The 22,412-nt window shown below is 42.1% G+C and overlaps 2 protein-coding genes across 4 annotated transcripts in view; one reads left to right on the top strand and one right to left on the bottom strand.

Annotated features, from left to right (window-relative positions):
- Window positions 1-476: 476 nt before the first annotated feature.
- Window positions 477-20,324, top strand: fgfr1op2 (FGFR1 oncogene partner 2). 2 transcript variants are annotated; one of them, XM_060839616.1, is made up of 6 exons: window positions 477-564; window positions 2,738-2,874; window positions 7,893-8,010; window positions 9,277-9,419; window positions 14,001-14,114; window positions 15,995-20,324. In XM_060839616.1, exons 2-6 carry the CDS (start codon window positions 2,740-2,742, stop codon window positions 16,133-16,135), a joined length of 651 nt encoding a protein of 216 aa, XP_060695599.1. In that variant the 5' UTR covers window positions 477-564; window positions 2,738-2,739; the 3' UTR covers window positions 16,136-20,324. The 2 variants fall into 2 exon arrangements, with proteins under 2 accessions (XP_060695599.1, XP_060695600.1); XM_060839617.1 differs by lacking the exon at window positions 15,995-20,324 and adding an exon at window positions 14,804-15,713.
- Window positions 20,325-20,366: 42 nt separating this feature from the next.
- The window catches only part of tm7sf3 (transmembrane 7 superfamily member 3), a 41,465-nt gene continuing 39,419 nt past the window's right edge, over window positions 20,367-22,412 (bottom strand). For both annotated transcript variants that reach the window (XM_060839209.1, XM_060839210.1), the window contains exon 12: window positions 20,367-21,906. In XM_060839209.1, coding sequence (XP_060695192.1) covers window positions 21,644-21,906 — 263 coding nt within the window. In that variant the 3' untranslated portion in view covers window positions 20,367-21,643. The remainder of the gene's footprint in view (window positions 21,907-22,412) is intronic.

Below are 22,412 nucleotides of genomic sequence, written 5' to 3'. Positions count from 1 at the left end.
AATTGGACTATAACCTGGAGTTGTGTGACAGTAGGGTTTTTTACAAGATGGTAAAAGGCCATTTGGCCCATCACGTGCACATTGGTCATCAAACATCTATCTATTCTAATCAACAGGCATTGTCAAAAGTGACTTTTTTTTTGTGAAACATAACAGAGGGATCAGTGTCATTCCTGTCAGTCATATACTTTCCAAGTTAACAGCTCCCTGACAACTACAGGTAAAAGCAAGATAACCAAATCAGGGTCCCAATGGTCCCTTACTGTCTTTCCCACTTGTCCTGGTCTGTGTCACTCACGTGACTCTTCATCTTTGATACAGTTACCAACATGTAGCAAACCATTTTATTTTCCAGTCGACAGCGCCGCCTGTGGCCTGGAGGTGAAAGCCGCGGAGAGGCACGCATGCCCACTACGGTGAACTACAACGCCCGGCGTGCGCTGCGTGACACGAAGGGTCTGCGCAGGCGCGGTCCCGCCACCGGGCGGTAGGTGGTAGTTTCCGGTTCCGGCCTTTGACGGTCAGGAGGTTCATGGAAACGGCAGCAGTAACGGTCACGGCTCGGTGAGAGACTGGGGGAGGGGGAGCCCCGGGGGGTGGGGACAGGGAGCCCCGGGGGGTGGGGACAGGGGGGGCCCCGGGGGGTGGGGACAGGGACAGGGACAGGGAGGGTGGGGGGTGGGGAGATACAATGACCCGCACGGGGTCTCTGGGACTGAGACGCAGGGAGTTGAGGCCACCCCACAATCTCTCCCCCAGACCCCCCCCTCCCCCCACGATCTTTGTCCCCTCCCCCCCCCCAACATTTCCCCCTGGGACCCCCTCATCCCCCTCTCTGGGAGCCCCCCTCCCCCCACGATCTTTGTCCCCTCCCCCCCCCCCCAACATTTCCCCCTGGGACCCCCTCATCCCCCTCTCTGGGAGCCCCCCTCCCCCCACGATCTTTGTCCCCTCCCCCCCCCCCAACATTTCCCCCTGGGACCCCCTCATCCCCCTCTCTGGGAGCCCCCCTCCCCCCACGATCTTTGTCCCCTCCCCCCCCCCAACATTTCCCCCTGGGACCCCCTCATCCCCCTCTCTGGGAGCCCCCCTCCCCCCACGATCTTTGTCCCCTCCCCTCCCCTCCCCCCCAACATTTCCCCCTGGGACCCCCTCATCCCCCTCTCTGGGAGCCCCCCCCCACGACACACTCTTGACCCACCCCCACCCCCACAAATCTTCCCAAAGGACCCCAAGACCATCCCCTGGCCAGGACTGCCCCCCCCCATGCCCTGGGACACCAGCCCACTCCCCTGACCCACCCCCTCAAGCTGGAATGCTTGTTGGTGTGACACTCAGCATCCATTTCAACCCCTTCTCCCCACCCCCTCCCCCTCCCCACCCCCACCCCCTCCCACCGGCCAACCTCCCCCTTGCACCCTTCAATCCCCCTCCAGTATCCCCTGTCCTCCAGCTTACACGTTATAGCAGTTTCCACTTTTCTATGGGACCCCCTTCCTAACGCTGAATTGACCATCTCGCCCTGTTTACCCTTGCCTGGGTTCAGTGCAGTGTCAACTTGGCTGATGTTGTATTTGGACCTGAATCGTGTTTTTAGTTACTTAAAACTCAAAAACACACAAGCTTTGATCCTGTGTGAAGGTGTGAATGGGGATCAAGACGTCTAATTTGGAGTTAAAGACAGCCTAGTTATAAATGTAACAATAGAAAGATGTTGGAAACCTGAAGTAAATACAGAACCTGGTGAAAACACTCAGCTTCTGGCTGTATTCAGGGAGATCAGAACAAAGTTAGTGCTTCAAGTCTGTAATCTTCCATTAGATGTTATGATGCAGCTGATAAGCCATAATTTCTGCAGATCCGTTACAACACAGCAAATGCCTTAGCCATTGAACTGAAAACCCAGTTTAGTTGAAATGCTGGATAACTAGGCCAGTAATCAGTGTGATTAAAACACAAGAGGATTTCTGCAACTCACAAAGTCTTTATTTTTAAAAATGATGTCTTAGTTAAGGACGAGAAAGTGAGGACTGCAAATGCTGGAGATCAGATTTGAAAGTGTGGCGTTGAAAAAGTACAGCAGGTCAGGCAGTATCGGAGGAGCAGGAGAATCGACGTTTCGGGCATAAGCCCTTCATGCCTGAATCGTCGATTCTTCTGCTCCTCGGATGCTGTCTGGCCTGTCTTTTTAGTTAAGTCATTCTCTGAAGTAGTTGATAGATTTGCTTTTGTCACGGCCTTTTCTGTTTTTGTAGCTATCAGCAGGGCTCTGTTGTTTGGGCCCTTGCTTACAACCTCGTGTTCGCCAATGGCCTAACCGGCTGCTCCAGTCCAGCGCTGTGACAGTGCTGTGTTGTCTTCACTGAAGAGTAGATGTGAAGTTCCTATCTGCCTGTTTTATGGCTGCAAGTAGTCTTTGGTCTTAAAACGAGGTCTTTAGTGTTTCAGACAGGACTAACTCGTCTGAAATAGACCAGTGCTCCTAGTTATATAGTTTATGGTGTCTTCCATTGCAAGGTTTGGTTCCCATGCTTTGCCAACACAGCCTCTAGTGGTCTTTATATTGGAAAATGAAGGTTTGCAATGTACAGGGAGAGAATGGAACTCATTGAGCTGTAGCTGGTGATATGTGGATTGAATTGACTCTGCTGCAGGATTGTGTTGGAGTATACAATCTGCTGCACGTTCAGTGAACCATGTATTCAGGCATCTAGTAAATCAGTCTTTCCTTTTACAGAAATGAGTTGTACTATAGAGAAGGTTCTGGCTGATGCAAAAGCGCTGGTGGAACGGCTGAAAGAACATGACAGTGCAGCAGAAGCTCTCATTGAGCAGACCACTGCCCTCAACAAGCGAGTGGAGGCCATGAAGCAGGTGAGTGATATATAGCAATTACTTTGCAATCATATTTAGCTCGCAAATCTGCTTTTTCTTAAATCCTCCTGTTGTACATGTCATGTCCCATAAGATGGTCATTCATGCAGTTTGAATGGGAGTTCAGGTCCAATTTTTAGACATCTCAGTCATGCTGAGATGGCAACAGTAGGGCCTGCCTAAACTGACTGCAATCTGACAGTGTCCCCAAAGGTTAGGATTCTGTTCCAGGAAGAGTGATTTTTTTTGTCAGGGATGCGTACAGCTTTGAAGAAAGACGAGGTTTGAGGGAGCTTTGGCAGTGTTGGTATTTGTAATACTGCGACTGTGATGCATCTCTGCTGGAGGTTATAAGGGCTGGAAGGTGCTGTTACTATAATTTTGGTGAATCTCTGTAGCGCATCATGTTGATAACATGTTGCAGCCACAGTCTCTTGATGGTGTGGACAATGCTGATATTCTGCTCATTCTGGGACACTGTCTTAACCTGTGACTAAATCTCTATCTTAAAGTTTATAAAGCTCAAGCTAATCAGAACCCATTTGTTCTTTGCCTTGTCTGCAATCTAGCTTTCCTCAAACTCCTGGTGTCCTACAGTACTGGCTTTGCTGTTGGATTCTCAATTTAAATGGAGCATTAATCTGCTACATTGTGGGTCATATGTTTTGGATAAGTGTATCTTGGATATTTTATTTCTTAATTGCACTGTTAATCTCTCCGTTTCCTCAATTTAGTTTCTTGTAGTTGCCTAATTTACTTGTAGGTGAGGCCACATCTGGAATACTATGTTCTGCTTCAATTTTCTTTCTTGAGGAAGGATGTGAAAGCATTAGAACTAGTTCAGAGAAAATTCATTCAACTCATTCCTCGGGTGAAGTGGTTGTCTTCTGAGGAATAAGTTGAACAAGTTGATCCTATTGAGGGGGCTTGAGAGATTGGATATGGAGGGGATGTTTTCCCTCATAGGGAAATCAAGAACTGGGGGGCATATTAAAAAATTAAGCATCCCTCATTTAAAGTATTGTTTTTCTCTGAACGTCGTTGGTCTGTGAAGTTCTCATCCCCAGAGAGCAATGGAGGCTGAGTTAGTAATTATTTTTAGGGTTGGATAGATTTTCGACAAGTATAGAATTTGCTGGAAAAACTCCACAGGTCAAACAGCTTCTGTGGAGCAAAATCAGTGTTAACGTTTTGGGTCAAGTGACTTTCCTCAGAACAGTCCTGCTGAGCACCAGCAAATCCTATTTTTGTCTCTGATTTACACGATGTGCAGTTCTTTTGGTTTTAGTTAGATTTTTGATTGACATGGAATCAGAGTTACAGCGGGGCAGGCAGGATCTTATCAAATGGCGGAGCAGGCTGGATAGGCTGAATGGCCTATTTCTGTTCCTAATGTATGTTACTAAGCATCCGTGATCTGAAAATAAATACGAACAAAGATCCATAAAAAGAATTTAGTGAAGGGCCAGGTAATATGTGAAGCAGGTTAATGCAAAATACTTGGAGAAATGTATTATTTTTAACAGCTGCTATTATAAAACACAAAAGGAAAGACACTTGTGTTGTAAATTCCTGTCCAAACATCGCTACTTCTCTGTAGATAATTGCAGGGGGTTTTCCTATTTTTGTTGGAATGTGCTGCACCTTTAAGTAATGAGCATTTAGAAATTGCTCAACTGTTTCAGTGCATATGGTGAGTTGGATGGGACCTATAATAGAATCCTAGAATAGTCTTGTTATGTAAAACAGTCTTAATGTGAAATTGTTTGTATAAATCTGCCCCCGTTCGCTGTCATTGCTGCACTCAAAATGACAGATCGAGTTAGGAAGTTGTTGCTAGGATATCAACAAAGAGAAGTGGTGAACATTTCCAATTTTCAAACTGTTTTATCAGGTGGGAAATGTGAGTGTGTATGTTTATATATCCAGCTTTAAACTCTTTAAGCTGGAGTATATTCTGAGCAGTACAAAATAATGATGGGTAGAAGTCTCTATAACAGATGGGGTTCATAGTGTAGGCTCATTGCAATAGATTGAAAGAAGGAATAAGTTGTGCAATGCTTTATCGTGTCTCAGGAATACACAAAGTACTTCATTTATTTTCAAACGTAATCACTTCTGTTATGCAAGCAAAAATATAGCAACCATTTTATACACAGCAATATCCCACATTCAGTCGAGCAGTGACTGGTTAGTTAGTTTGAATGAGTACCAGCACAGCAAGCACGGAATGGTTAAGGTAGGTTGGCATTCTTTAATTGGAAAGGCTGAAAATATTGTTCTTGGTCCCTGCTCCAAATTCCATTCCCAGGCTTCTGAACTCATTCTTTACTTTGGCAACATGACATTAGATTAATCAATTTGTTTGTGACCTTGGTATCCCATTTCATCCTGAGATGAGCAACTGGCCTCATATTGGTACCACCATGAGGTTTACTCGTTACCGAACTTTGCCTCGTCTGAACTCATATCCTGAATGAAATCCTTAATATTGTCATTGTTACTTCTAGACTTGACTATCATGACACTGTCACATAGAGTCATAGAGATGTACAGCATGGAAACAAACCCTTCAGTCCAACCCGTCCATGCCAACAAAATATCCCAACCCAATCTAGTCCCACCTGCCAGCACCCGGCCCATTTCCCTCCAAACCCTTCCTATTCATATACCCATCCAAATGCCTCTTAATTCCTCCGGGTGTTCCGGCTCCCTCCCACAATCCAAAAATGTGCAGGTTAGGTGAATTGGCCATGCTAAAGTGCCCGTAGTGTTAGGTGAAGTGGTAAATGTAGGGGAATGAGTCTGGGTGGGTTGCACTTTGGCGGGTCGGTGTGGACTTGCTGAGCCGAAGGGCCTGTTTGCACACTGTAATCTAATCTAATCTAAATGTTGCAATTGTACCAGCCTCCACCACTTCGTCTGGCAGCTCATTCCATTCACGTACCACCCTCTGTGTGAAAAAGTTGCCCCTTAGGTCTCTCTTATATCTTTCCCCTTTCACCCTAAACCTATGCCCTCTAGTTCTGGACTCCCTGACCCCAGGGAAAAGACTTTGTCTATTTATCCTATCCATGCCCCTCATGATTTTACAAAACCTCTGTAAAATCACCTAAAAGCCTCCAATGCTCCACGAAAACAGCCCCAATCTATTCAGCCTCTCCCTGTATCTCAAATCCTCCAACCTTGGTAATATCCTTGTAAATCCTTTCTGAGCCCTTTCAAGTTTCACAACATCCTTCTGATAGGAAAGAAACCAGAATTGCAGAAACAGTGGCCTAACCAATGTCCTGTACAGCCACAACATGACCACCCAACTCCTGTACTCAATGCTCTGACCAATAAAGGAAAGCATACCAAACACCACCTTCACTGTCCTATCCATCTGCGACTCTACTTTCAAGGAAGTATGAACTGACACTCCAAGGTCTCTTTGTTCAGCAACACTCCCCAGGACCTTACCATTAAGTGAATAAGTCCTGCTCTGATTTGCTTTTTCAAAATGCAGCACCTCCCATTTGTCTGAATTAAACTCCATCTGCCACTTCACAGCCCATTGGCCCATCTGGTCAAGATCCTGTTGTAATTTGAGGTAACCTTCTTTGCTGTCCACTACACCTCCAATTTTGGTGTCATCTGCAAACTTACTAACTGTATCTCTTATGCTCACATCCAAATCATTTATGTAAATGACAAATAGTAGAGGACCCAGCACCGATCCTTGTGGCACTCCACTGGTCACAGGCCTCCAGTCTGAAAAACCAAGGTACTCTGAGGTAATCAGCTTCGCTGTCCACTATACCACCAATTCTGGTGTCATCTGCAAACTTGTGGTATGATTTATCCTGGATGTTGTTGGAGCTGCAGCTATCCAAGCAAGTGGAGAATTGTAGATGATGGTAAAATATTTGGGAAATGTGCAGTGGAGGGATTACTAAAGAATTGCTGCTCTTGTAGCCTCAGTATATAACTGGTCTTCCAGATATATATAACTGGTCTTCCAGCTACTCTAGGAATGTTGTCAGGACCTATAGCCTTTGCAGTATCCTGTGTCTTTCACCTAGTTATCTTCACAATGTCTAGAGATGATAGAAACTTTCATTCTCCCAGTTAAGAGATTGTCTGGCAGGGAGCAAATACTTAGAGAGGAGTAGAAAGGGTTTAGATTTTGATGGAGTTTGAAAATCAATCCAGAGAGTGAAAGATTATTGGGGGCTAGCTGAAATGTCGAGTAATCAGAGCAGCCATGATCTTATTGAATGGTAGAGCAGGCTCAAGGGGACAGGTGGCCTGCTGCTCCTCACTTGGAAATAGATTCACCCTCATTGTATCATCTTAAAAGGCAATGAGAAGAAGTGGGTGTCAATGTAATAATTATTGTAGTTGGAAACGGCTTGTTCTGTGGCAATTTTTCAATTTTGTTCTTCAAAGAAAACCTGACAATGAAAATCTTCCCACAAATTCTGTCCAGTCAAATGGCCAGAGTTCATTTGATGCTAGATGAATACATCTTTACTCTCTCAATGTAGCATGAAGGTGGTAGTGGACAACATTTTCTATTGAACTTTTATAAGGCCTCAGATTATTGAAGATCTGTGGCATTTCAGTTTTGAGTTTTAGATAAAGATACCATTTCTTTATTTTCAATCTTACTTTTGTTCAGCCAAATGGACAGGATGACTTATGTCAGACAGGAGAATCCTGTCCAAAATAACGATCAGCAGACAAAGTGACCTTGGTTAAAAATGCTACTTGTTCCTTCTTGCAAGATAGTGCACTTAACGCTTATCTCTCATTATCCCATTCCCTGCAACCCCCATAGTTAACTGAGGGAAACATTTCCATTACAGGCAGAACCTGCAACTCCTAACACGCAGATTCAGACTCTCACTCGACTGGAACATTTCGTGGTGACCTATTTCTGCAATATTCTGGACTTGATTCAGATTTTTTTTTGTTATTGTGCTCATTGAGAATTGTGGTATATCTTCTTTCCTTGGGTGTTTTTTTTTGTCCAGTACCAGGAAGATATTCAGGAACTAAATGAAGTGGCGAGGCATCGCCCTCGCTCCACCCTTGTGATGGGAATCCAACAAGAAAACAGACAAATAAGAGACCTACAGCAGGAAAATAAAGGTGAACCTTCATTGTATCTATTAATACAACATCTGATTGAGACATGCAGTTCAGTGTACAGGTATATTCCTTTCAAACCATTCATCTTTACCTGGCAATATGATAGAATCCACTTCAGTTCTGTGCATTACAATGTGCAGTAATAAAGTCCTGAAAATGGTGAAACAGCTTGTTGCATTTAAAGAGAAATTTATTCCATCTTGTGTAGTACCCAGCCATGGCACTAAATGCTGGTTTAGCCAGTGCCTATATCCCATCCACAAATATAAAATAATATCTAAAACTTAAAGCCAAAACATTTAATGTTAAGCTTTAGAAAGCCAGTTGGTGAAGGAAGAGACCAGAATCTATCTTTTCATCATTTTAGGTTTGTTCACAAAGTGAGGCACTACAATTGTATTGTTCCTAATTCTACCATGCAGCACGTGTGTCTATTCGTGTTCCTTCATACCCCTCTGAAGCGCATTAAAAAAATAAACTTGGAAAGATGAGCTATAACTCAACTGTAACCAAAGCAAAAACTTTTACTGGAAACTCACCAAATTAAAGTATTGTTTTCATGATGCACTTCAGCCGAGTAATCCCGGAAAACCTTGAGACACTTGCAGATGTTGCCTGTTTCCTGTCCAAACGTAGGCGGAGCTGGACCTAGCCAGGAAAGATGAGCAGGTAGCAGAGTTGAACAAGTTCCCCCTCAAGCACTGGCAGCCTGGCTTTGTTAATGGCCAAGCCCAGGAACAAGCTAATGAGGCTCAAATCAAATCTAAATATCCCAAGTGTGTTACATGTATTCCCTGTTTGGCTCAGTGTTTGGATCTGAACAGTGCTCTTTTTGCAAGAATGTCTGATTATACCTAATGACTTGTGCTATTATCACTGACCTATTAATGTTCTGGGGACCCAGGTTCAAATCCCAACACAGCAGATGGTGGAATTTGGATTCAATAAAAATATGGAATTAAGAGTCTAATGATGACCATGAAACCCCCATTGTTGGAAAATCCCATCTCATTCGCTAATGCTCTTTAAGGAAGGAAACTGCTGTCCTTACCTGGTTTGGAGTCCTGACCCACAGCAATGTGGTTGACTCTTGTGGTTGCCCTCGGGCAATTAGGGATGGGCAATAAATGCTGGCCTAGCCAGCGAGACTCTCACCCCCAGGAATGAATTTTAAAATTTCAAAAGTTTTGGTAAAACCAAGAATCTTTTGATTGGATAGTATGAAGCGTTGGTGATGAACTGTCATTGGATTCTTCTTGTTCTTAGAATTACGGACATCACTAGAAGAACATCAATCCGCACTGGAGCTCATCATGAGCAAGTACAGGGAGCAGATGTTCCGCCTGCTGATGACCAGCAAGAAGGATGATCTTATGATGATCACAAAATTAAAGGAACAGCACTCCAAGGTTCGTGGCAAAATCCTCTTTGTTTCTTCCATTTTTTTTGTCAAGTATATAGTTTTGTGTGTCATAGCTCCCTCGTATAAAGAACAGGAAGAAGGGAGCTACTCTTGAATTGCACCAAAATAAAATTGGTGCATTTTTTATTTAAAAGCTCCGGTACAATTCAAGGATTACATTTTTACAAGTTTACAAATAAAGTAATCATTAGACACCCTAATTTTTCTTTAATGCAGGTAGTTAAGACCTGGAACTTGCTACTTGAAAAGGCAGGAAAAGCAGTTTCAGGAATAAGACAATTGGAAAAATACTTGAAAGGATTAAAAATTTGCAGAAGTATAGAAGTGAAATCGTTTGGATAATCCTGTCACAAGTCCAGCGATTATATTGCATGCTGGCATTCTGTGGCATAATTCATGATTCATCAATATGAATTGGCTGTAATGTGATTGATGAATTGTGGACACTTTGGATAACGCAGATTTTCTACTGAACGGGTATAGCGATTTTTCTACAGCGATCTTCTACAGTGTGATTTTCTGTAGTGTGGGTTGCAGAGGAATGGAACAGTCGTGTCACAGCAGAACGACTTGTATTTGAAATGGTAGAATGCAGTGCCTCCTATGATCTTAAAAGGGACATTGATGTGCTTATTTTAACAGTGCAATGTTATTGGAGCAATTGTCATTTTTTTAAAAAGACAAATTTGTTGTCAAACTGAATAAACCATAACATTTACTTCGGCTTATTTGGCAAGATCAGGCAAGTAATATAGTCTGCTACTGTTTGAGGTATTGAAAGAGGCAAGTTATGGTTATTGAGCCATGTGAAGGGCCAGTACAAAATCTCTGTTTTCCAAAACACAGAAATTGCTGGGGGAACTCAGCAGCTATACCTGTGGAGAGAAACCAAAGTTAATATTTCAAGTCTAGTGATCTTTCTTCAGAATTCTGCTTTCTCTGCACAGATGCTGCCAGACCTGTTGAGCTTCTCCAGCAATTTTTGTTTTTGTTTCCGATTTCTGGCATCTGCAGTTCTGTCTCTTATTTTAGTGCCGTACTTCCAGTGCTTTGGAATAGCCTTATACCTGGTGTAATGAAGACCTCTCACATGGGACTGTAAAAATCCCAGTGGTTTCATTCAGGTTGCTTTGTGTGTGCTACGGAAACTTCACACTGGTGCACTCTGGCTGCTTGGTAGAGGTAATAGTCTACTGTTGAGGTAAATGTCCTCATTAAAAAATATCCCACAGGTTATGGAAAAAGACAAAAAGTAGGAGTTAGCCATTCGGCCCAGTGAGCCCACTTCACCTTTCACAATTTTGGCTGATCCTCTCCCTCACTGACATACTCCTGTTCTTTCCTCTTATTCCTTATGCCTTTAGCATCTAGAAATCCATTTCTTAAATATATTCAGTGACTTCCCCTTCACACCAACCCCTGAGGGAAGAAATTTCTCCTCATCTCAGTCCAAAATGGACGCTGAGACTTTGACTCCTTGATCTGGACCCCTCAGACAGAGGAAGCATCATCCCTGCATCCAGTCTGTCTGAATCTGAGACCAAGTCAGAACTCTCAGGAATCAGGTTATAGTCTAACTTTTTGAAGCTGTACTCCTTCATTGGGTGAAGTGATTAAAATAAGCCTGTTGGATTATAACCTGCTGTCCTATGACTTCTGACTTTGTCCACACCAGTCCAACACCCCCACATCATAAAATTTTAGATATTTCAATTTTAAAAAACCCTTATTCTTCTAAATGCAAGTGAATACAGTGAATATCTTAGCGAGTTTTGGGACGATTTGTAGCTCAGGTTGAGGTTTTCGGTATAAGTTTGCTCGCTGAACTGGAAGGTTTATTTCCAGACGTTTCGTCGCCATACTAGGTAACATCTTCAGTGAGTCTCCAGACAAAGCACTGGTGATGATTCCTGCTTTCGATTTATAGGTTTGGATTTCTTTGGGTTGGTGATAGGGTGACGAAACGTCTGGAACTGAATCTTCCAGCTTGGTGAGCAAACCTACACCCAGAAAACAAGTTAACATTAAAGCCCAAAAAGGTGTCTCATTCTTCTAAATGTGAGTGAATACAGTTAATATATCTTGTATGACAAACCTGCCAACCCAGGAATCAGTCAGGTGAACCGTTGCTGCATTCTCTCTATGGTGAGTATATCTTTTCTTGGAGACCGGAACCTCAAGCACTGCTCCATTGTGTTTACCATGTCCCTGTACAGCTGCACTAAGGTGTACTCAAATCCTCTTGCAATGAATGCCAACATAGCATTTGCTTTCCTGTTTGCTGCATCTCCATAAATAACTTTACTAATTCTGTTGCAACTGAAAATGTGTTGCTGGTTAAAGCACAGCAGGTTAGGCAGCATCCAAGGAACAGGAAATTCGACGTTTCGGGCCAGAGCCCTTCATCAGGAATGAGGTTCATTCCTGATGAAGAGCTCTGGCCAGAAACGTCGAATTTCCTGTTCCTTGGATGCTGCCTAACCTGCTATGCTTTAACCAGCAACACATTTTCAGCTGTGATCTCCAGCATCTGCAGACCTCACTTTTTACTCTAATTCTGTTGCAAGCCCTGTATGATGATTCTTCAGAAATTTTGAATCATATTGGACTCAAAACATTAGCTTTCTCCCTCTCCACAAATAATGCCAAGTTTCTCCAGTGTTCTCTGCTTTTATTGCTGCGTCTGACTGTCTGCTTTCAATGTCTGGTGTAAAAGAGAATTCAGGTCCCTTTCCCAATCTATCACCATCTTCATTGATACTCTGCTGTTCTGTTTTCCCCCTCAAAGTGGACAATTTCACACATCCATGTTATACTGAATCTGCCACACATTTTTCCACTGACTAACTTAAAATCTCCTCTCAACTCACTCCTACCTAGTTTTATCTCAACCAGCTTGGAAAAAGTATACTCAATTTTCTCTATAAGCCATTTATATTGTACGTATTAGTGAATACCTGGGGCCCAAGCATTGATCTTTACAATATTCTACTTGTCATTGTCGTCTACTCCAAAACAGCCCACTTGTTTCTTGTTAACCCTTGGTTAGTATTTTACCAACAAATCCATGTTCATTGATTTTGCACAATAACTTCCTCATCAAAGTCTTTATCCATGAAACTGGGAGAGTGAATAGAAAGGAGTTAAAGGGCTCATTATTAATCAGAAATAGAGCCATAAGCTTTATCAGTATAGAGTGCTTTTTAAAATCAACAAAAATACCACTTCTGATGAGAAGACTCCAGCTGCAGTACAGTGGAGCAGGTAGGTCATTTCATTGAAATTACAAGTTAACATAAAATGCCTTTCACAGCTTGCATAAGAGTTCAAAATGCATTTTATATACAATATACACACTCACCTGCCCATAAAACATCCTAGCCCTAAGGTGGGGTAATGGTCTAGTTGGTATTATGGCAACACTATTCATACAAGGACCTAGGTAACATTCTGGGGACCTGGGTTTGAATCCTGTCATGGTCGATAAAGAACATAGAAAATTTACAGCCCAAGAACAGGCCCTTCGGCCCTCCAAGCCTGAGCCGATCCAAATGTACTGTCTAAACCTGTGCATCTGTGTATCCGTCTACTCCCCACCTACTCATGCATTTATCCAGACACATCTTAAATGAATCTACCGTGCCTGCCTCTACCACCTCTGCAGGCAACGCGTTCCAAACACCCACCACCCCCTGTGTGAAGTATTTGCCGCATGTATCCCCCTTAAACTTTCCACCTCTCACCTAGATGGTGGAATTTGAATTCAGTTTTTAAAAAATCTAAGTTAAGGGTCTTATGGCGACCATGAATCAATCCTTTGTTGATTGTGGGGGCCAAACACTATCTGATTCACTGATATTCTTTAAGGAAGAAAACTGCCATCCTTACCTGGGCTGTCCTACATGTGATTCCAGACCCACAGCAATGTGGTTGATTCTTCCCAGCTCTGGATGCGCAATGACCAGGCATGCCCGCATCCCACGAATAAATAAATGAAAAGAGCAGGCAATGGTTCTTTGGCATGTGTGAAATTCTCTCATGTACCATCAGCATTTGTGCGGAAGTCGGTTGCCTCTGGTCTGGACCACAGTTACACTGTTTACCTCTTCCGCATCTTTAAAAGCACTGCTTAAATAAGAACATCCAGAAAATTGCTTTTCATCAGCTGGGGTTCATTAGAAGTCATTTTGTAATTGTTTATAAATTTCAGACTGCAGGTCAGTGATATTTTGTCACTTTCTGTATTCCTGACTTTGTCTTTTATTTTGCTTTCTGTACTTGACTTGATATTGGATTAACTACTCTTAACACTTCTTTGTTCAGACACTAATCAGCTCTTTATTTTGGTTAAGGAGACACTGCGCTGCTGTCACCATCCCCCTGAAGGGGGCACTGTTTTATGGCTGGTTACAGTCCACAGTTACCATATGACAGACAGCAAAGTCCTGCATGTCATTGTGTACAACTGACCTGATGCTTTTGAACACTGGCAATGAAGTGTGACCATTGGAAGTAAGAAGCTGCTTTAGTGCATGCAAAATTTACTTCTGGGCTGTATTCCCTACAGGAACTCCAAGTCCACGTGGATAAGATCAATGAAATGGCCACAGTGATGCGAAAGGCAATTGAGATAGATGAACAACGTCTGTTTAAGGAACAAGAGCGAATTGTTCAATTAGAAGTGAGTAGAATGCAAAAATGAAAATATAATTGTTCGCCTGGCTTTGGAAGTCACTTAAATTGCATCCCCCTCTCAAAAGTTCTGCTTTGCCCTAGTTTCACGTAAATGTTATCTCTTTGCTAAAACATGCAATTATCCCATCAACAGAAGATAATTTCACAGATTTTTACATGTTTAATGCCTGCTTCTTCTTAGTTTCTGCTTGTGTAGTCTTATCTGTAATTTTAAAAGCTGTTTGAAAGATTTAAAGTAGTTATTTCCATGAAGTGGATGTAGAGATACTGAAGGAACATAATGGGTTAAGTTGACATTTCTCGAGCGAAGGCAGATTAGCATTTCAGGTGCAGTCTTTCTACACCTGATGCATAACTTCAATTTTTACATTTGTAGACGTAAGAGGATTTATTTCTGCCATTTATTTTGTTTTACATCTCAATTCTATTTTACATCAGTTTTATTTTACCAACCTCTTTTCAAATGTTTTTGAGCATGGTCATATTAAGGTTATATGACCAACAAAGAAGCTTGGTGTTTTGTTATTTATAATTCCTAATGGTACTGACACTGGAACCTCAATGGACCTAGGAACAGAGCTAAATGCTTCAGCTGGCCTGTTTTAATCCCACCCTCCACTTGGACAGCATTGCCAAGACTGCTCAGTTGCCTGAAAGCTAATTGTTTCTTTGCAGTTTGAAAACAAAGGCTTAAGAGAGGTTCTTCAGATAAACAAGGAATCTTTTCTCTACCTGAAGGAAGAGCTATCGGAAAGTACGTCATTATCTGGTTTAGTCACAAATGCCAACCTCAGCATGCGGAAAAGTTGAAAGACTTCTGGGATCCTTGAGCTTCCACTAATTAATCTCTGTATTAGCACATGTTGATGTTATCTTCAAACTGACTGAGCCAGTGCATCAAATAGGTACAGATAACTGTTAATTTTTGCAGCTATATTAGGGAGTTTCATGGCACATTTAATTAAACTGATTGGAAGAGCTTACTATCTTTTATTGCATGATTGGCTTTAATTTTTAAAAAGTGTTCATTTGTTGGTTTTTCTTGAATGTGGCTGGCGTTTTGTGTTTAGTTTAGGGTCCGCCTCATTCCTATTTGCTTTTCTGGTGGTGAGTACAATTCAGTCTCAACATGCTATACTACTGCCACCAGAACAGGCCTCAGGGAAAATAAAGCAATCACTAGTTTACCCTTTGCAAATATGAAACCTCTATGTGTATGTGTATATAGGAAAAATAAATTGTGTAATTTTTAATGCCGACAGATTGGGAAGGTGATGTTGGGGGATTGAGGAACACATTGTGCCATACACTTGAATGTTTACTATCACAAAGTTGAAATTGGAGAAATATTTATTCTTTAGAATTTTAACTGACCAGGTCTAGTAAGTATGCACCAGTCCTGCTGTAGGGTGGTAGAACAGAGGACCGAATTCCAGGGCAAACCTATAGATTGAGTTCTATTTTTTACCGTATTGATTCACAATATAAGATCAGTAACTGGGATTAGGTTATTAATCCTGTGATTTCTGTACTATATGTCTGTGGATGTGTATATTTTTGATTTAATAAAGAGACATTGATTAAAGCCTGTTGTATATGCCTTCAAGCATTGGACTGCTGAACTACAATGTGTCGTATCTCAACCAGAGGCTGAAAGTTTGTGCAGCTGATTTGTCATTGGAAGAACTCATAGGCTGATTAACAGACTCACCTTTTTGTATCCATGTATTCTTCCGATGGAAGGAAAAGGTTGTTCTTCACGGTGTCTAACGCCAAAAAGAAAAAAGAGCAAGTCTGATGTCCTAGGAGGATTTGTGGACCAGCTGATCCTTATCAAACTGTGATTGTCTTTGATTCAATTTACAGGTAAAAGATTTAGCCGCCTCCACAGATGAAATGGCATTGAGGACAGTGTGGGTGGAGAAAATCTACTACAATCATCTTCAGCTATTCCAGCACTGGCCATCCCTCCATCATAAGGTCAAAAGTGGGGATGTTTGCCAATAATTACAGCTTCAATAACAGCTCAGTACCATATCCACAAATATATCACAAATGCATATGTGAAGTGCTGGAGAAACTCAGCAGGCTAAGCAATATCTGTGGAGAAAGAAACTGAGATATTGGCTTCAGTATGACTTCTTCAGAACTGGTTAACTAGTTCTAGCACTGAGGGTTTATAGTTTAAAATAAGGTGTTATCTGATGAGGAAATATTTCTGTCAAAGAGTTGACTATCTTGAGAATTGAGAGTCTAGATTATAGTGGTGCTGTAATCCTGATGAAGGGCTTTTGCCTGAAACGTTGATTTTCCTGCTCCTCGGATGCTGCCTGACCTGCTGTGCTTTTCCAGCACCACTCTAATCTAGACTCTGGTTTCCAGCATCTGCAGTCCTCACTTTTGCCTATCTTCAGAATTCCCTTCCTCAAAAGGCAGTAGGTATAGAATCTTTGTATTTTTTTAAGGCAGAGTTAGATAGATTCCAAGTGATCAAGAAAGGTCAAGTTCCTGTTCAAGTCAGATCAGCTATGATCTAATTGAATGGTGGAGCAGGAGGGTTGCTTACTCTTTTCATAGGTAGTGAAAAGTACAGTTTTATTGCAAGGCTAATTCTCACCTTCAAAAGATCCAAATGTATTTTTTTTTAAATTGTAAAACTGTTATTGTTTAGGGTGTAGGTTTGATATCCAGACGTTTCATTACCTGGCTAGGTAACATCATCAGTAGCAACCTCCAAGTGAAGTGAAGCTGTTGTCTCCTGCTTTCTATTTATATGTTTGTTCTGGATGGGGTTCCTGGGGTTTGTGGTGATGTCATTTCCTGACGGGTTGATAGATGGTATCTAGATCTATGTGTTTGTTTATGGCGCCTCTAGGAATTCTCTGGCACGTCTTTGCTTAGCCTGTCCCAGGATAGATGTGTTGTCCCAGTCGAAATGGTGGATTTTTTTTTTCCTCCTTGTGTAGGGCTCCAAGGGGAAGAGGGTCGTGGCCTTGTGTGGTTAGCTGGTGTTAATGCATCCTGGTGGCTAACTTTCTTCCTGTTCTTACCTACGTAGTGTTTCTGGCTATAAAATTCCATGCAAGATGACCAGAATTGCACACAATATTCCAACAGTGGCCTAACCAATATCCTGTACAGCCACAACATGACCTCCCAACTCTTGTACTCAGTACTCTGACCAATAAAGGAAAGCATACCAAACAACACCTTCACTATCCTATCTGCGACTCCACTTTCAAAGAGCTATGAACCTGCACTCCAAGGCCTCTGTTCAGCAACACTCCCTAGGACCTTACCATGGGCCCATCTGGTCCAGATCCTGTTATAATTTGAGCTAACCCTCTTTGCTGTCCACTACACCTCCAATTTTGGTGTCATCTGCAAACTTACTAACTGGACCTCTTTTACATAAATGACTCTGATGCGAGCAAATGACAAAAGGTAGAGGGCCCAGTACCGATCTTTGTGGCACTCCACTGGTCACAGGCCTCCAGTCTGAAAACAACCCTCCACCCCACCCTCTGTCTTCTACCTTTGAGCCAGTTCTGTATCCAAATGGCTAATTCTCCCTGTATTCCATGAGATCTAACCTTGATAAATCAGTCTCCCAAGGGGAGACTTGTCAAACACCTTACTGAAGTCCAAATAGATCACATCTACTGCTCGACCCTCAATCTTTGGATTAAAAGAGGGGTATTTAAGAAAATTAGATCATTACAGCACAGTAGAGGCCCTTCAGCCCTCTATGTTGTGCCGGCCTGTGGAACCAATCCAAAGCCCATCTATCCTTCACTATTCCAAATCCCTCCTACTATGACATCTGTCCTTTATCACCCTTCAATGTAAAGCTACGTCCACTCATGCTAGCCATTACTATGAGAAAAAAGGCTCTCGTTGTCTTCTCTATCTAACCCTCTGATTATCTGATGTCTCACTTAAGTCACCTCTCAAATCTTCTAACAAAAAAAAACAGGTTCAAGTCCCTCAGCATTTCCTCCATACCAGATAACATCCTAATAAATCTCCTCTGAAACCTTTCCAGAGCTTCCACATCCTTCCTATAACATGGTGACCAGAACTATATGCAATATTGCAATTGTGGCCACACCAGAGTTTTGTACAGCTACAGTATGATCTCATGGTTCCAAAACTCATTCCCTCTACCAATAAAAACTAACACCATATGCCCTCTTATCAACCTGGCTGGTGGCTTTCAAGGATCTCATATCTGGACATCTCTGCCTATCTACACTACCAAGAACCTTACCATTAGCCCAATACTCTGCATTCCTGTTACTCCTTCCAAAGTGAATCAATCACCTCACACCTTTCTACATTAAATGCCATTTGCCACCCCTCAGCCCATCTCTGCAGCTTATCCATGTCTCTCTAACCTACAACATCCACAACTCTACCAAGCTTGGTGTCATCCACAAATTAACTAACCCATCTATAAATGACCTGGATGAGGGCATTGACAAAACAGCAGTGGCCCCAAAACAGATCCCAGTGGTACCCTACTAGTAACCAAACGCCAGGATGAGCATTTCCCATCAACCACCACCCTCCGCCTTCTTTCAGCTAGCCAATTTCTGATCCAAACCATAAATCACCCTCAATGCTATGCCTCTGTATTTGGTGCAATAGCCTACTGTGGGGCTCTTTATCAAACACCTTACTGAAATACATACATGCTTTACCCTCAGCCACCTGTTTGGTTACCTTCTTAAAAAGAACTCGATTTAGGCTTGAGAGAGGCACGATCTACCCTTTACAAAACCATGTTGCTCTCCCTAATCAACTTATTCCTTTCAAGGAAGCTATAAATCCCATCTCTAACCTTTTCCAACACTTGACCCACAACTGAAATAAGGCTCACTGGTTACCACCAGGATTGTTTCTACTCCTTCTTGAACAAAAGGAACAACATTTGCTAACCTCCAGTCTTCTGGTACTATTCCCGTAGACAAATGACAACAACAAAAAAAAAATCAAAGCCAAGGCTCAGTCTCCTCCCTGGCTTCCCAGAAAATTCTATGATCAATCCCATCTGGCCCTGGGGATTTTTTTTTTTAAAAACTCCAGAATTGCTAACACCTAGTGAACCTCCATTCCCATCTAGTCTAGTAGCCTGTATCTCAGTATTCTCCTTGACCACGTGTCTTTCTAGTGTAAATACAGATAAAAAAAAAATCATTTAAACACTGCTCCTATCTCCTTGGACTCTCAACTTCCCACTATCCTCGATTGGCCCTAATCTTACTCAGTGTTGGGCATCTAGAAGGGTCATTGAGGCAGGAATCAACTTTTCTTTTAAAAAAAAGACTTGGAGGAGTAATTGAAGTCTAATAATCAAAGCCAAGGGCCAAGTACTGGCAAGTGGGACTAGTGTAGATTTAGTGTAGCTTTGAGACCATAGTGGGGTAAGTGAGGACTGCAGATGGAGATCAGAGCTGAAAATGTGTTGCTGGAAAAGCGCAGCATCCAAGGAGCAGGAGAATCGACCATGGTGGGGTTTCAGCATTGGAACAGAAAATCTTTTCATTTAACATCTTAAAATTCTAAGAGGTGTGCTCAGAGCTAAGATTTTGCAGGCTTTCTTCCAGCATTCCAATAGTTTCAAAATCAACAGTTGGGTCCACAAGAGGAATCTGAACTACCCCTCAAAACAGAGGATGTGTAAAAGAATCCCCAGCCTGAAGGGGACAGAAAGACTATCCAGGTTGACATCCCAATGTAGTATTATCCTTTGGAGGAAACATTAAACAAAAGCTAATTCTGCCCTTGGGTATGACAATTGCATGTCCTGAGCAATATTTCACCTGGAGCAGCTATTAGTTTATCATTGTCTACAGAACCTTGGCTGAAGTTGTTTAACTGTACTGAAAACAAGTAGTGCTGGAGATCTCAGCAAGTCAGGCAGCATAGAGGGGGAGAGGGAGAGGGGGAAAACAAACGAGCAAAGCGAACGTAGAGTCTAGATGACTCTAGAAGATGGTTAGCTTGTTCTTGCTCATGGATGCTGCTTGCCTGCTAAGATTTCCAGCATTTGTTGTTTCAGTACAGATTCCAGCATCTGCAGCAACTTGTTCCCTCATTCAGCTCTAAAGTACTCAGGCACCAAGGTAATATTGAGGTGCTAAATAAGTGTAAATTACTTATGAAAGGGGCCAGTCCAAATAAACCATATGAAAGTGACCACAAATTGTATCAAATATTTTAATCACATCTGCAATATAAAACACTTACAAACTACACCCATGGTTTCAAGTATTAACCAATTAGAGACTAGAGGATGCTTCATTTACATGTAAAATGGACCCATACCCTATTATACACACAGTTCGATCAGGACCACCATGTTCGGTTGTAGCCCAGTATAGTTGCGATGAATATCCTAATTCAACACATCTCCAGCTGTTTAAATATTTTCAAATTGAAAACTTGCTCTTTATTTTAGTGGAAATTAAAGCCAATGCATTGATGTACGATCTGTAAAATGGTCTCCTTTTGCCCAATCCATGTAGCCTCAGGAGGTGGTGTTAAGGCTGATTACTGGAAGGAAGTGGTTTAATTTGACCTTTGTCCACCCAAATGAGTTAATAATGGATAAACAAGCTACAAGTGGATAACTTATTCCATCAGTTCTAGGGGCACAGGAATCTTTGAGGAAATTGCATGATTATTTTTAATTCAGCCAAAATGAGCTCAATTAGGAAGCTTCAGGTTATAAATATTTAATCTCAGTCATAGGACAGTAGTCTCCCAGAAAACAATCCATTAGGACTAAGTGAATACTGTGGAACAAAGTTGATTTGATTTAAGAAAATAACTATTAACCTTCTCAAAAATCAATCTTGTAGTTAATTTAATTTTCATATCAGGAATCTTGTTCTAGAATTCAATGAGGTATTTAAAAATGTGCAGAACACTGTGCAAGTCTGAATTTTTTTCCCCACTACATTATTCTATAGCTCTGAAGTGTTTGGATGTCACGAACTCCTGGAACAGTGGGTGATGTGAATCCTTAGAAGGACCAACTTTTCCTCATTTTCCCCAGGATACAATCATTTTTTTCTTTTTAAAAAAAGCAATCTGTAACAAGGTGCAGATAACTAAAGATGGGACCATTTGTATCAGTAACGTGTCCTGTCACCGTAACTTCCAGACAAGAACCGAAATTCAAAAAACAAACAAATTCTCAAAAATGGAATCAGTGCAGGGCTTGTACTCATTTAGCAGCCAATTGCTCAGTTCATGCTAATCTTGAGTTACAAGGTAGGATTCAGTCAATCCTTTAAACCACTCCAATGGTTTCTGGCACATTAAAGATGGAAAACAAAATGTTCTTGTAACAGAATTAACAGTGATTTAAGAGAGCCCACCATTCAAATTCTTGATGTCAAAAACAATTTGGCAGATCTGCACAAACGTGACTCGTGACCAAACAAACAGATACAGCCGAGTCATAGACAGATACAGCGATGTCCCTCACTGGCAGTGGGTTGGAGTCTACAGGAGTAATGGGGTCTGTTCTCCTGCAGACTGCTGTTTGGTGAACAGATGCTTGACATCAGTCAGTGCACTCTTTATCCGATCCCCGATTGGTGGGACGTGGTGACTGGGGTCCAAGACGTTAGTTTGTCGACGCTCTCGGTCTCGTTTCCAGGTTTTGTACGGATGAGGTGGGAATCTGGGTTGCTCCTTCTCACGGTGGAACTGGAACACTACTCCACTTACCAGTAAGACTACCCACACTGATATTAAAATATAGTCTGCAATTGGAAAAAAAAAGGTATTCACAGTATAAATCAAGCAGCAGAAATCAGAGGCCATTCAGCCATCCCATCTGGCCTGTGCTGACATTTTGAAAGCTATTCAATTAGGTCTACTTTATTCAAAGCTTATAGCTCCTTAAAGCTCCAATTTTCTTTACAGCTGAATTTGCTTCTCATCGATCTGGTTCACTAATGGCCAAGAGGGAAAGAAGTCTCCATCCTTACCCGGTCTGGCCTATATGACTCTTGATCCACAGCAATGCAGTTGACTCTTAACTGCCCTCTGGGGTAATAAAATGTTGACCTAGCCAGAGACACCCATACCCATGAACAAATTTTTAAAAACCACCATCTCAAATAGTGCACTTCGGGTCATAACCAACATTTTTCATCTCACCAGTGAGTGTCTTTAAAAAAAAGTCTATATCCACTGTATAATTCTTCAGCCAGAACCAGCAATAGCACTATGACCCCAATGCAATTAGAAATTAATTCCCTTGCAG

This window comes from Hemiscyllium ocellatum, chromosome 19 (genome assembly GCF_020745735.1).
Source record: "Hemiscyllium ocellatum isolate sHemOce1 chromosome 19, sHemOce1.pat.X.cur, whole genome shotgun sequence".
Lineage (NCBI taxonomy): Eukaryota > Metazoa > Chordata > Chondrichthyes > Orectolobiformes > Hemiscylliidae > Hemiscyllium > Hemiscyllium ocellatum.
The sequence above is the reverse complement of the archived record's forward strand: the minus strand, read 5'-3'. Positions and strand labels throughout refer to the sequence as shown.

What these genes read in the sequence shown, in the direction of transcription:
- fgfr1op2 (XM_060839616.1), top strand. Translation starts at nt 2,740, where the DNA reads ATGAGTTGTACTATAGAGAAGGTTCTGGCTGATGCAAAAGCGCTGGTG. An exon ending in CCTACAGCAGGAAAATAAAG is followed by an intron (nt 8,011 to 9,276) that starts GTGAACCTTCAT and finishes TCTTGTTCTTAG; the next exon opens with AATTACGGACATCACTAGAA. An exon ending in TAAAGGAACAGCACTCCAAG is followed by an intron (nt 9,420 to 14,000) that starts GTTCGTGGCAAA and finishes TATTCCCTACAG; the next exon opens with GAACTCCAAGTCCACGTGGA.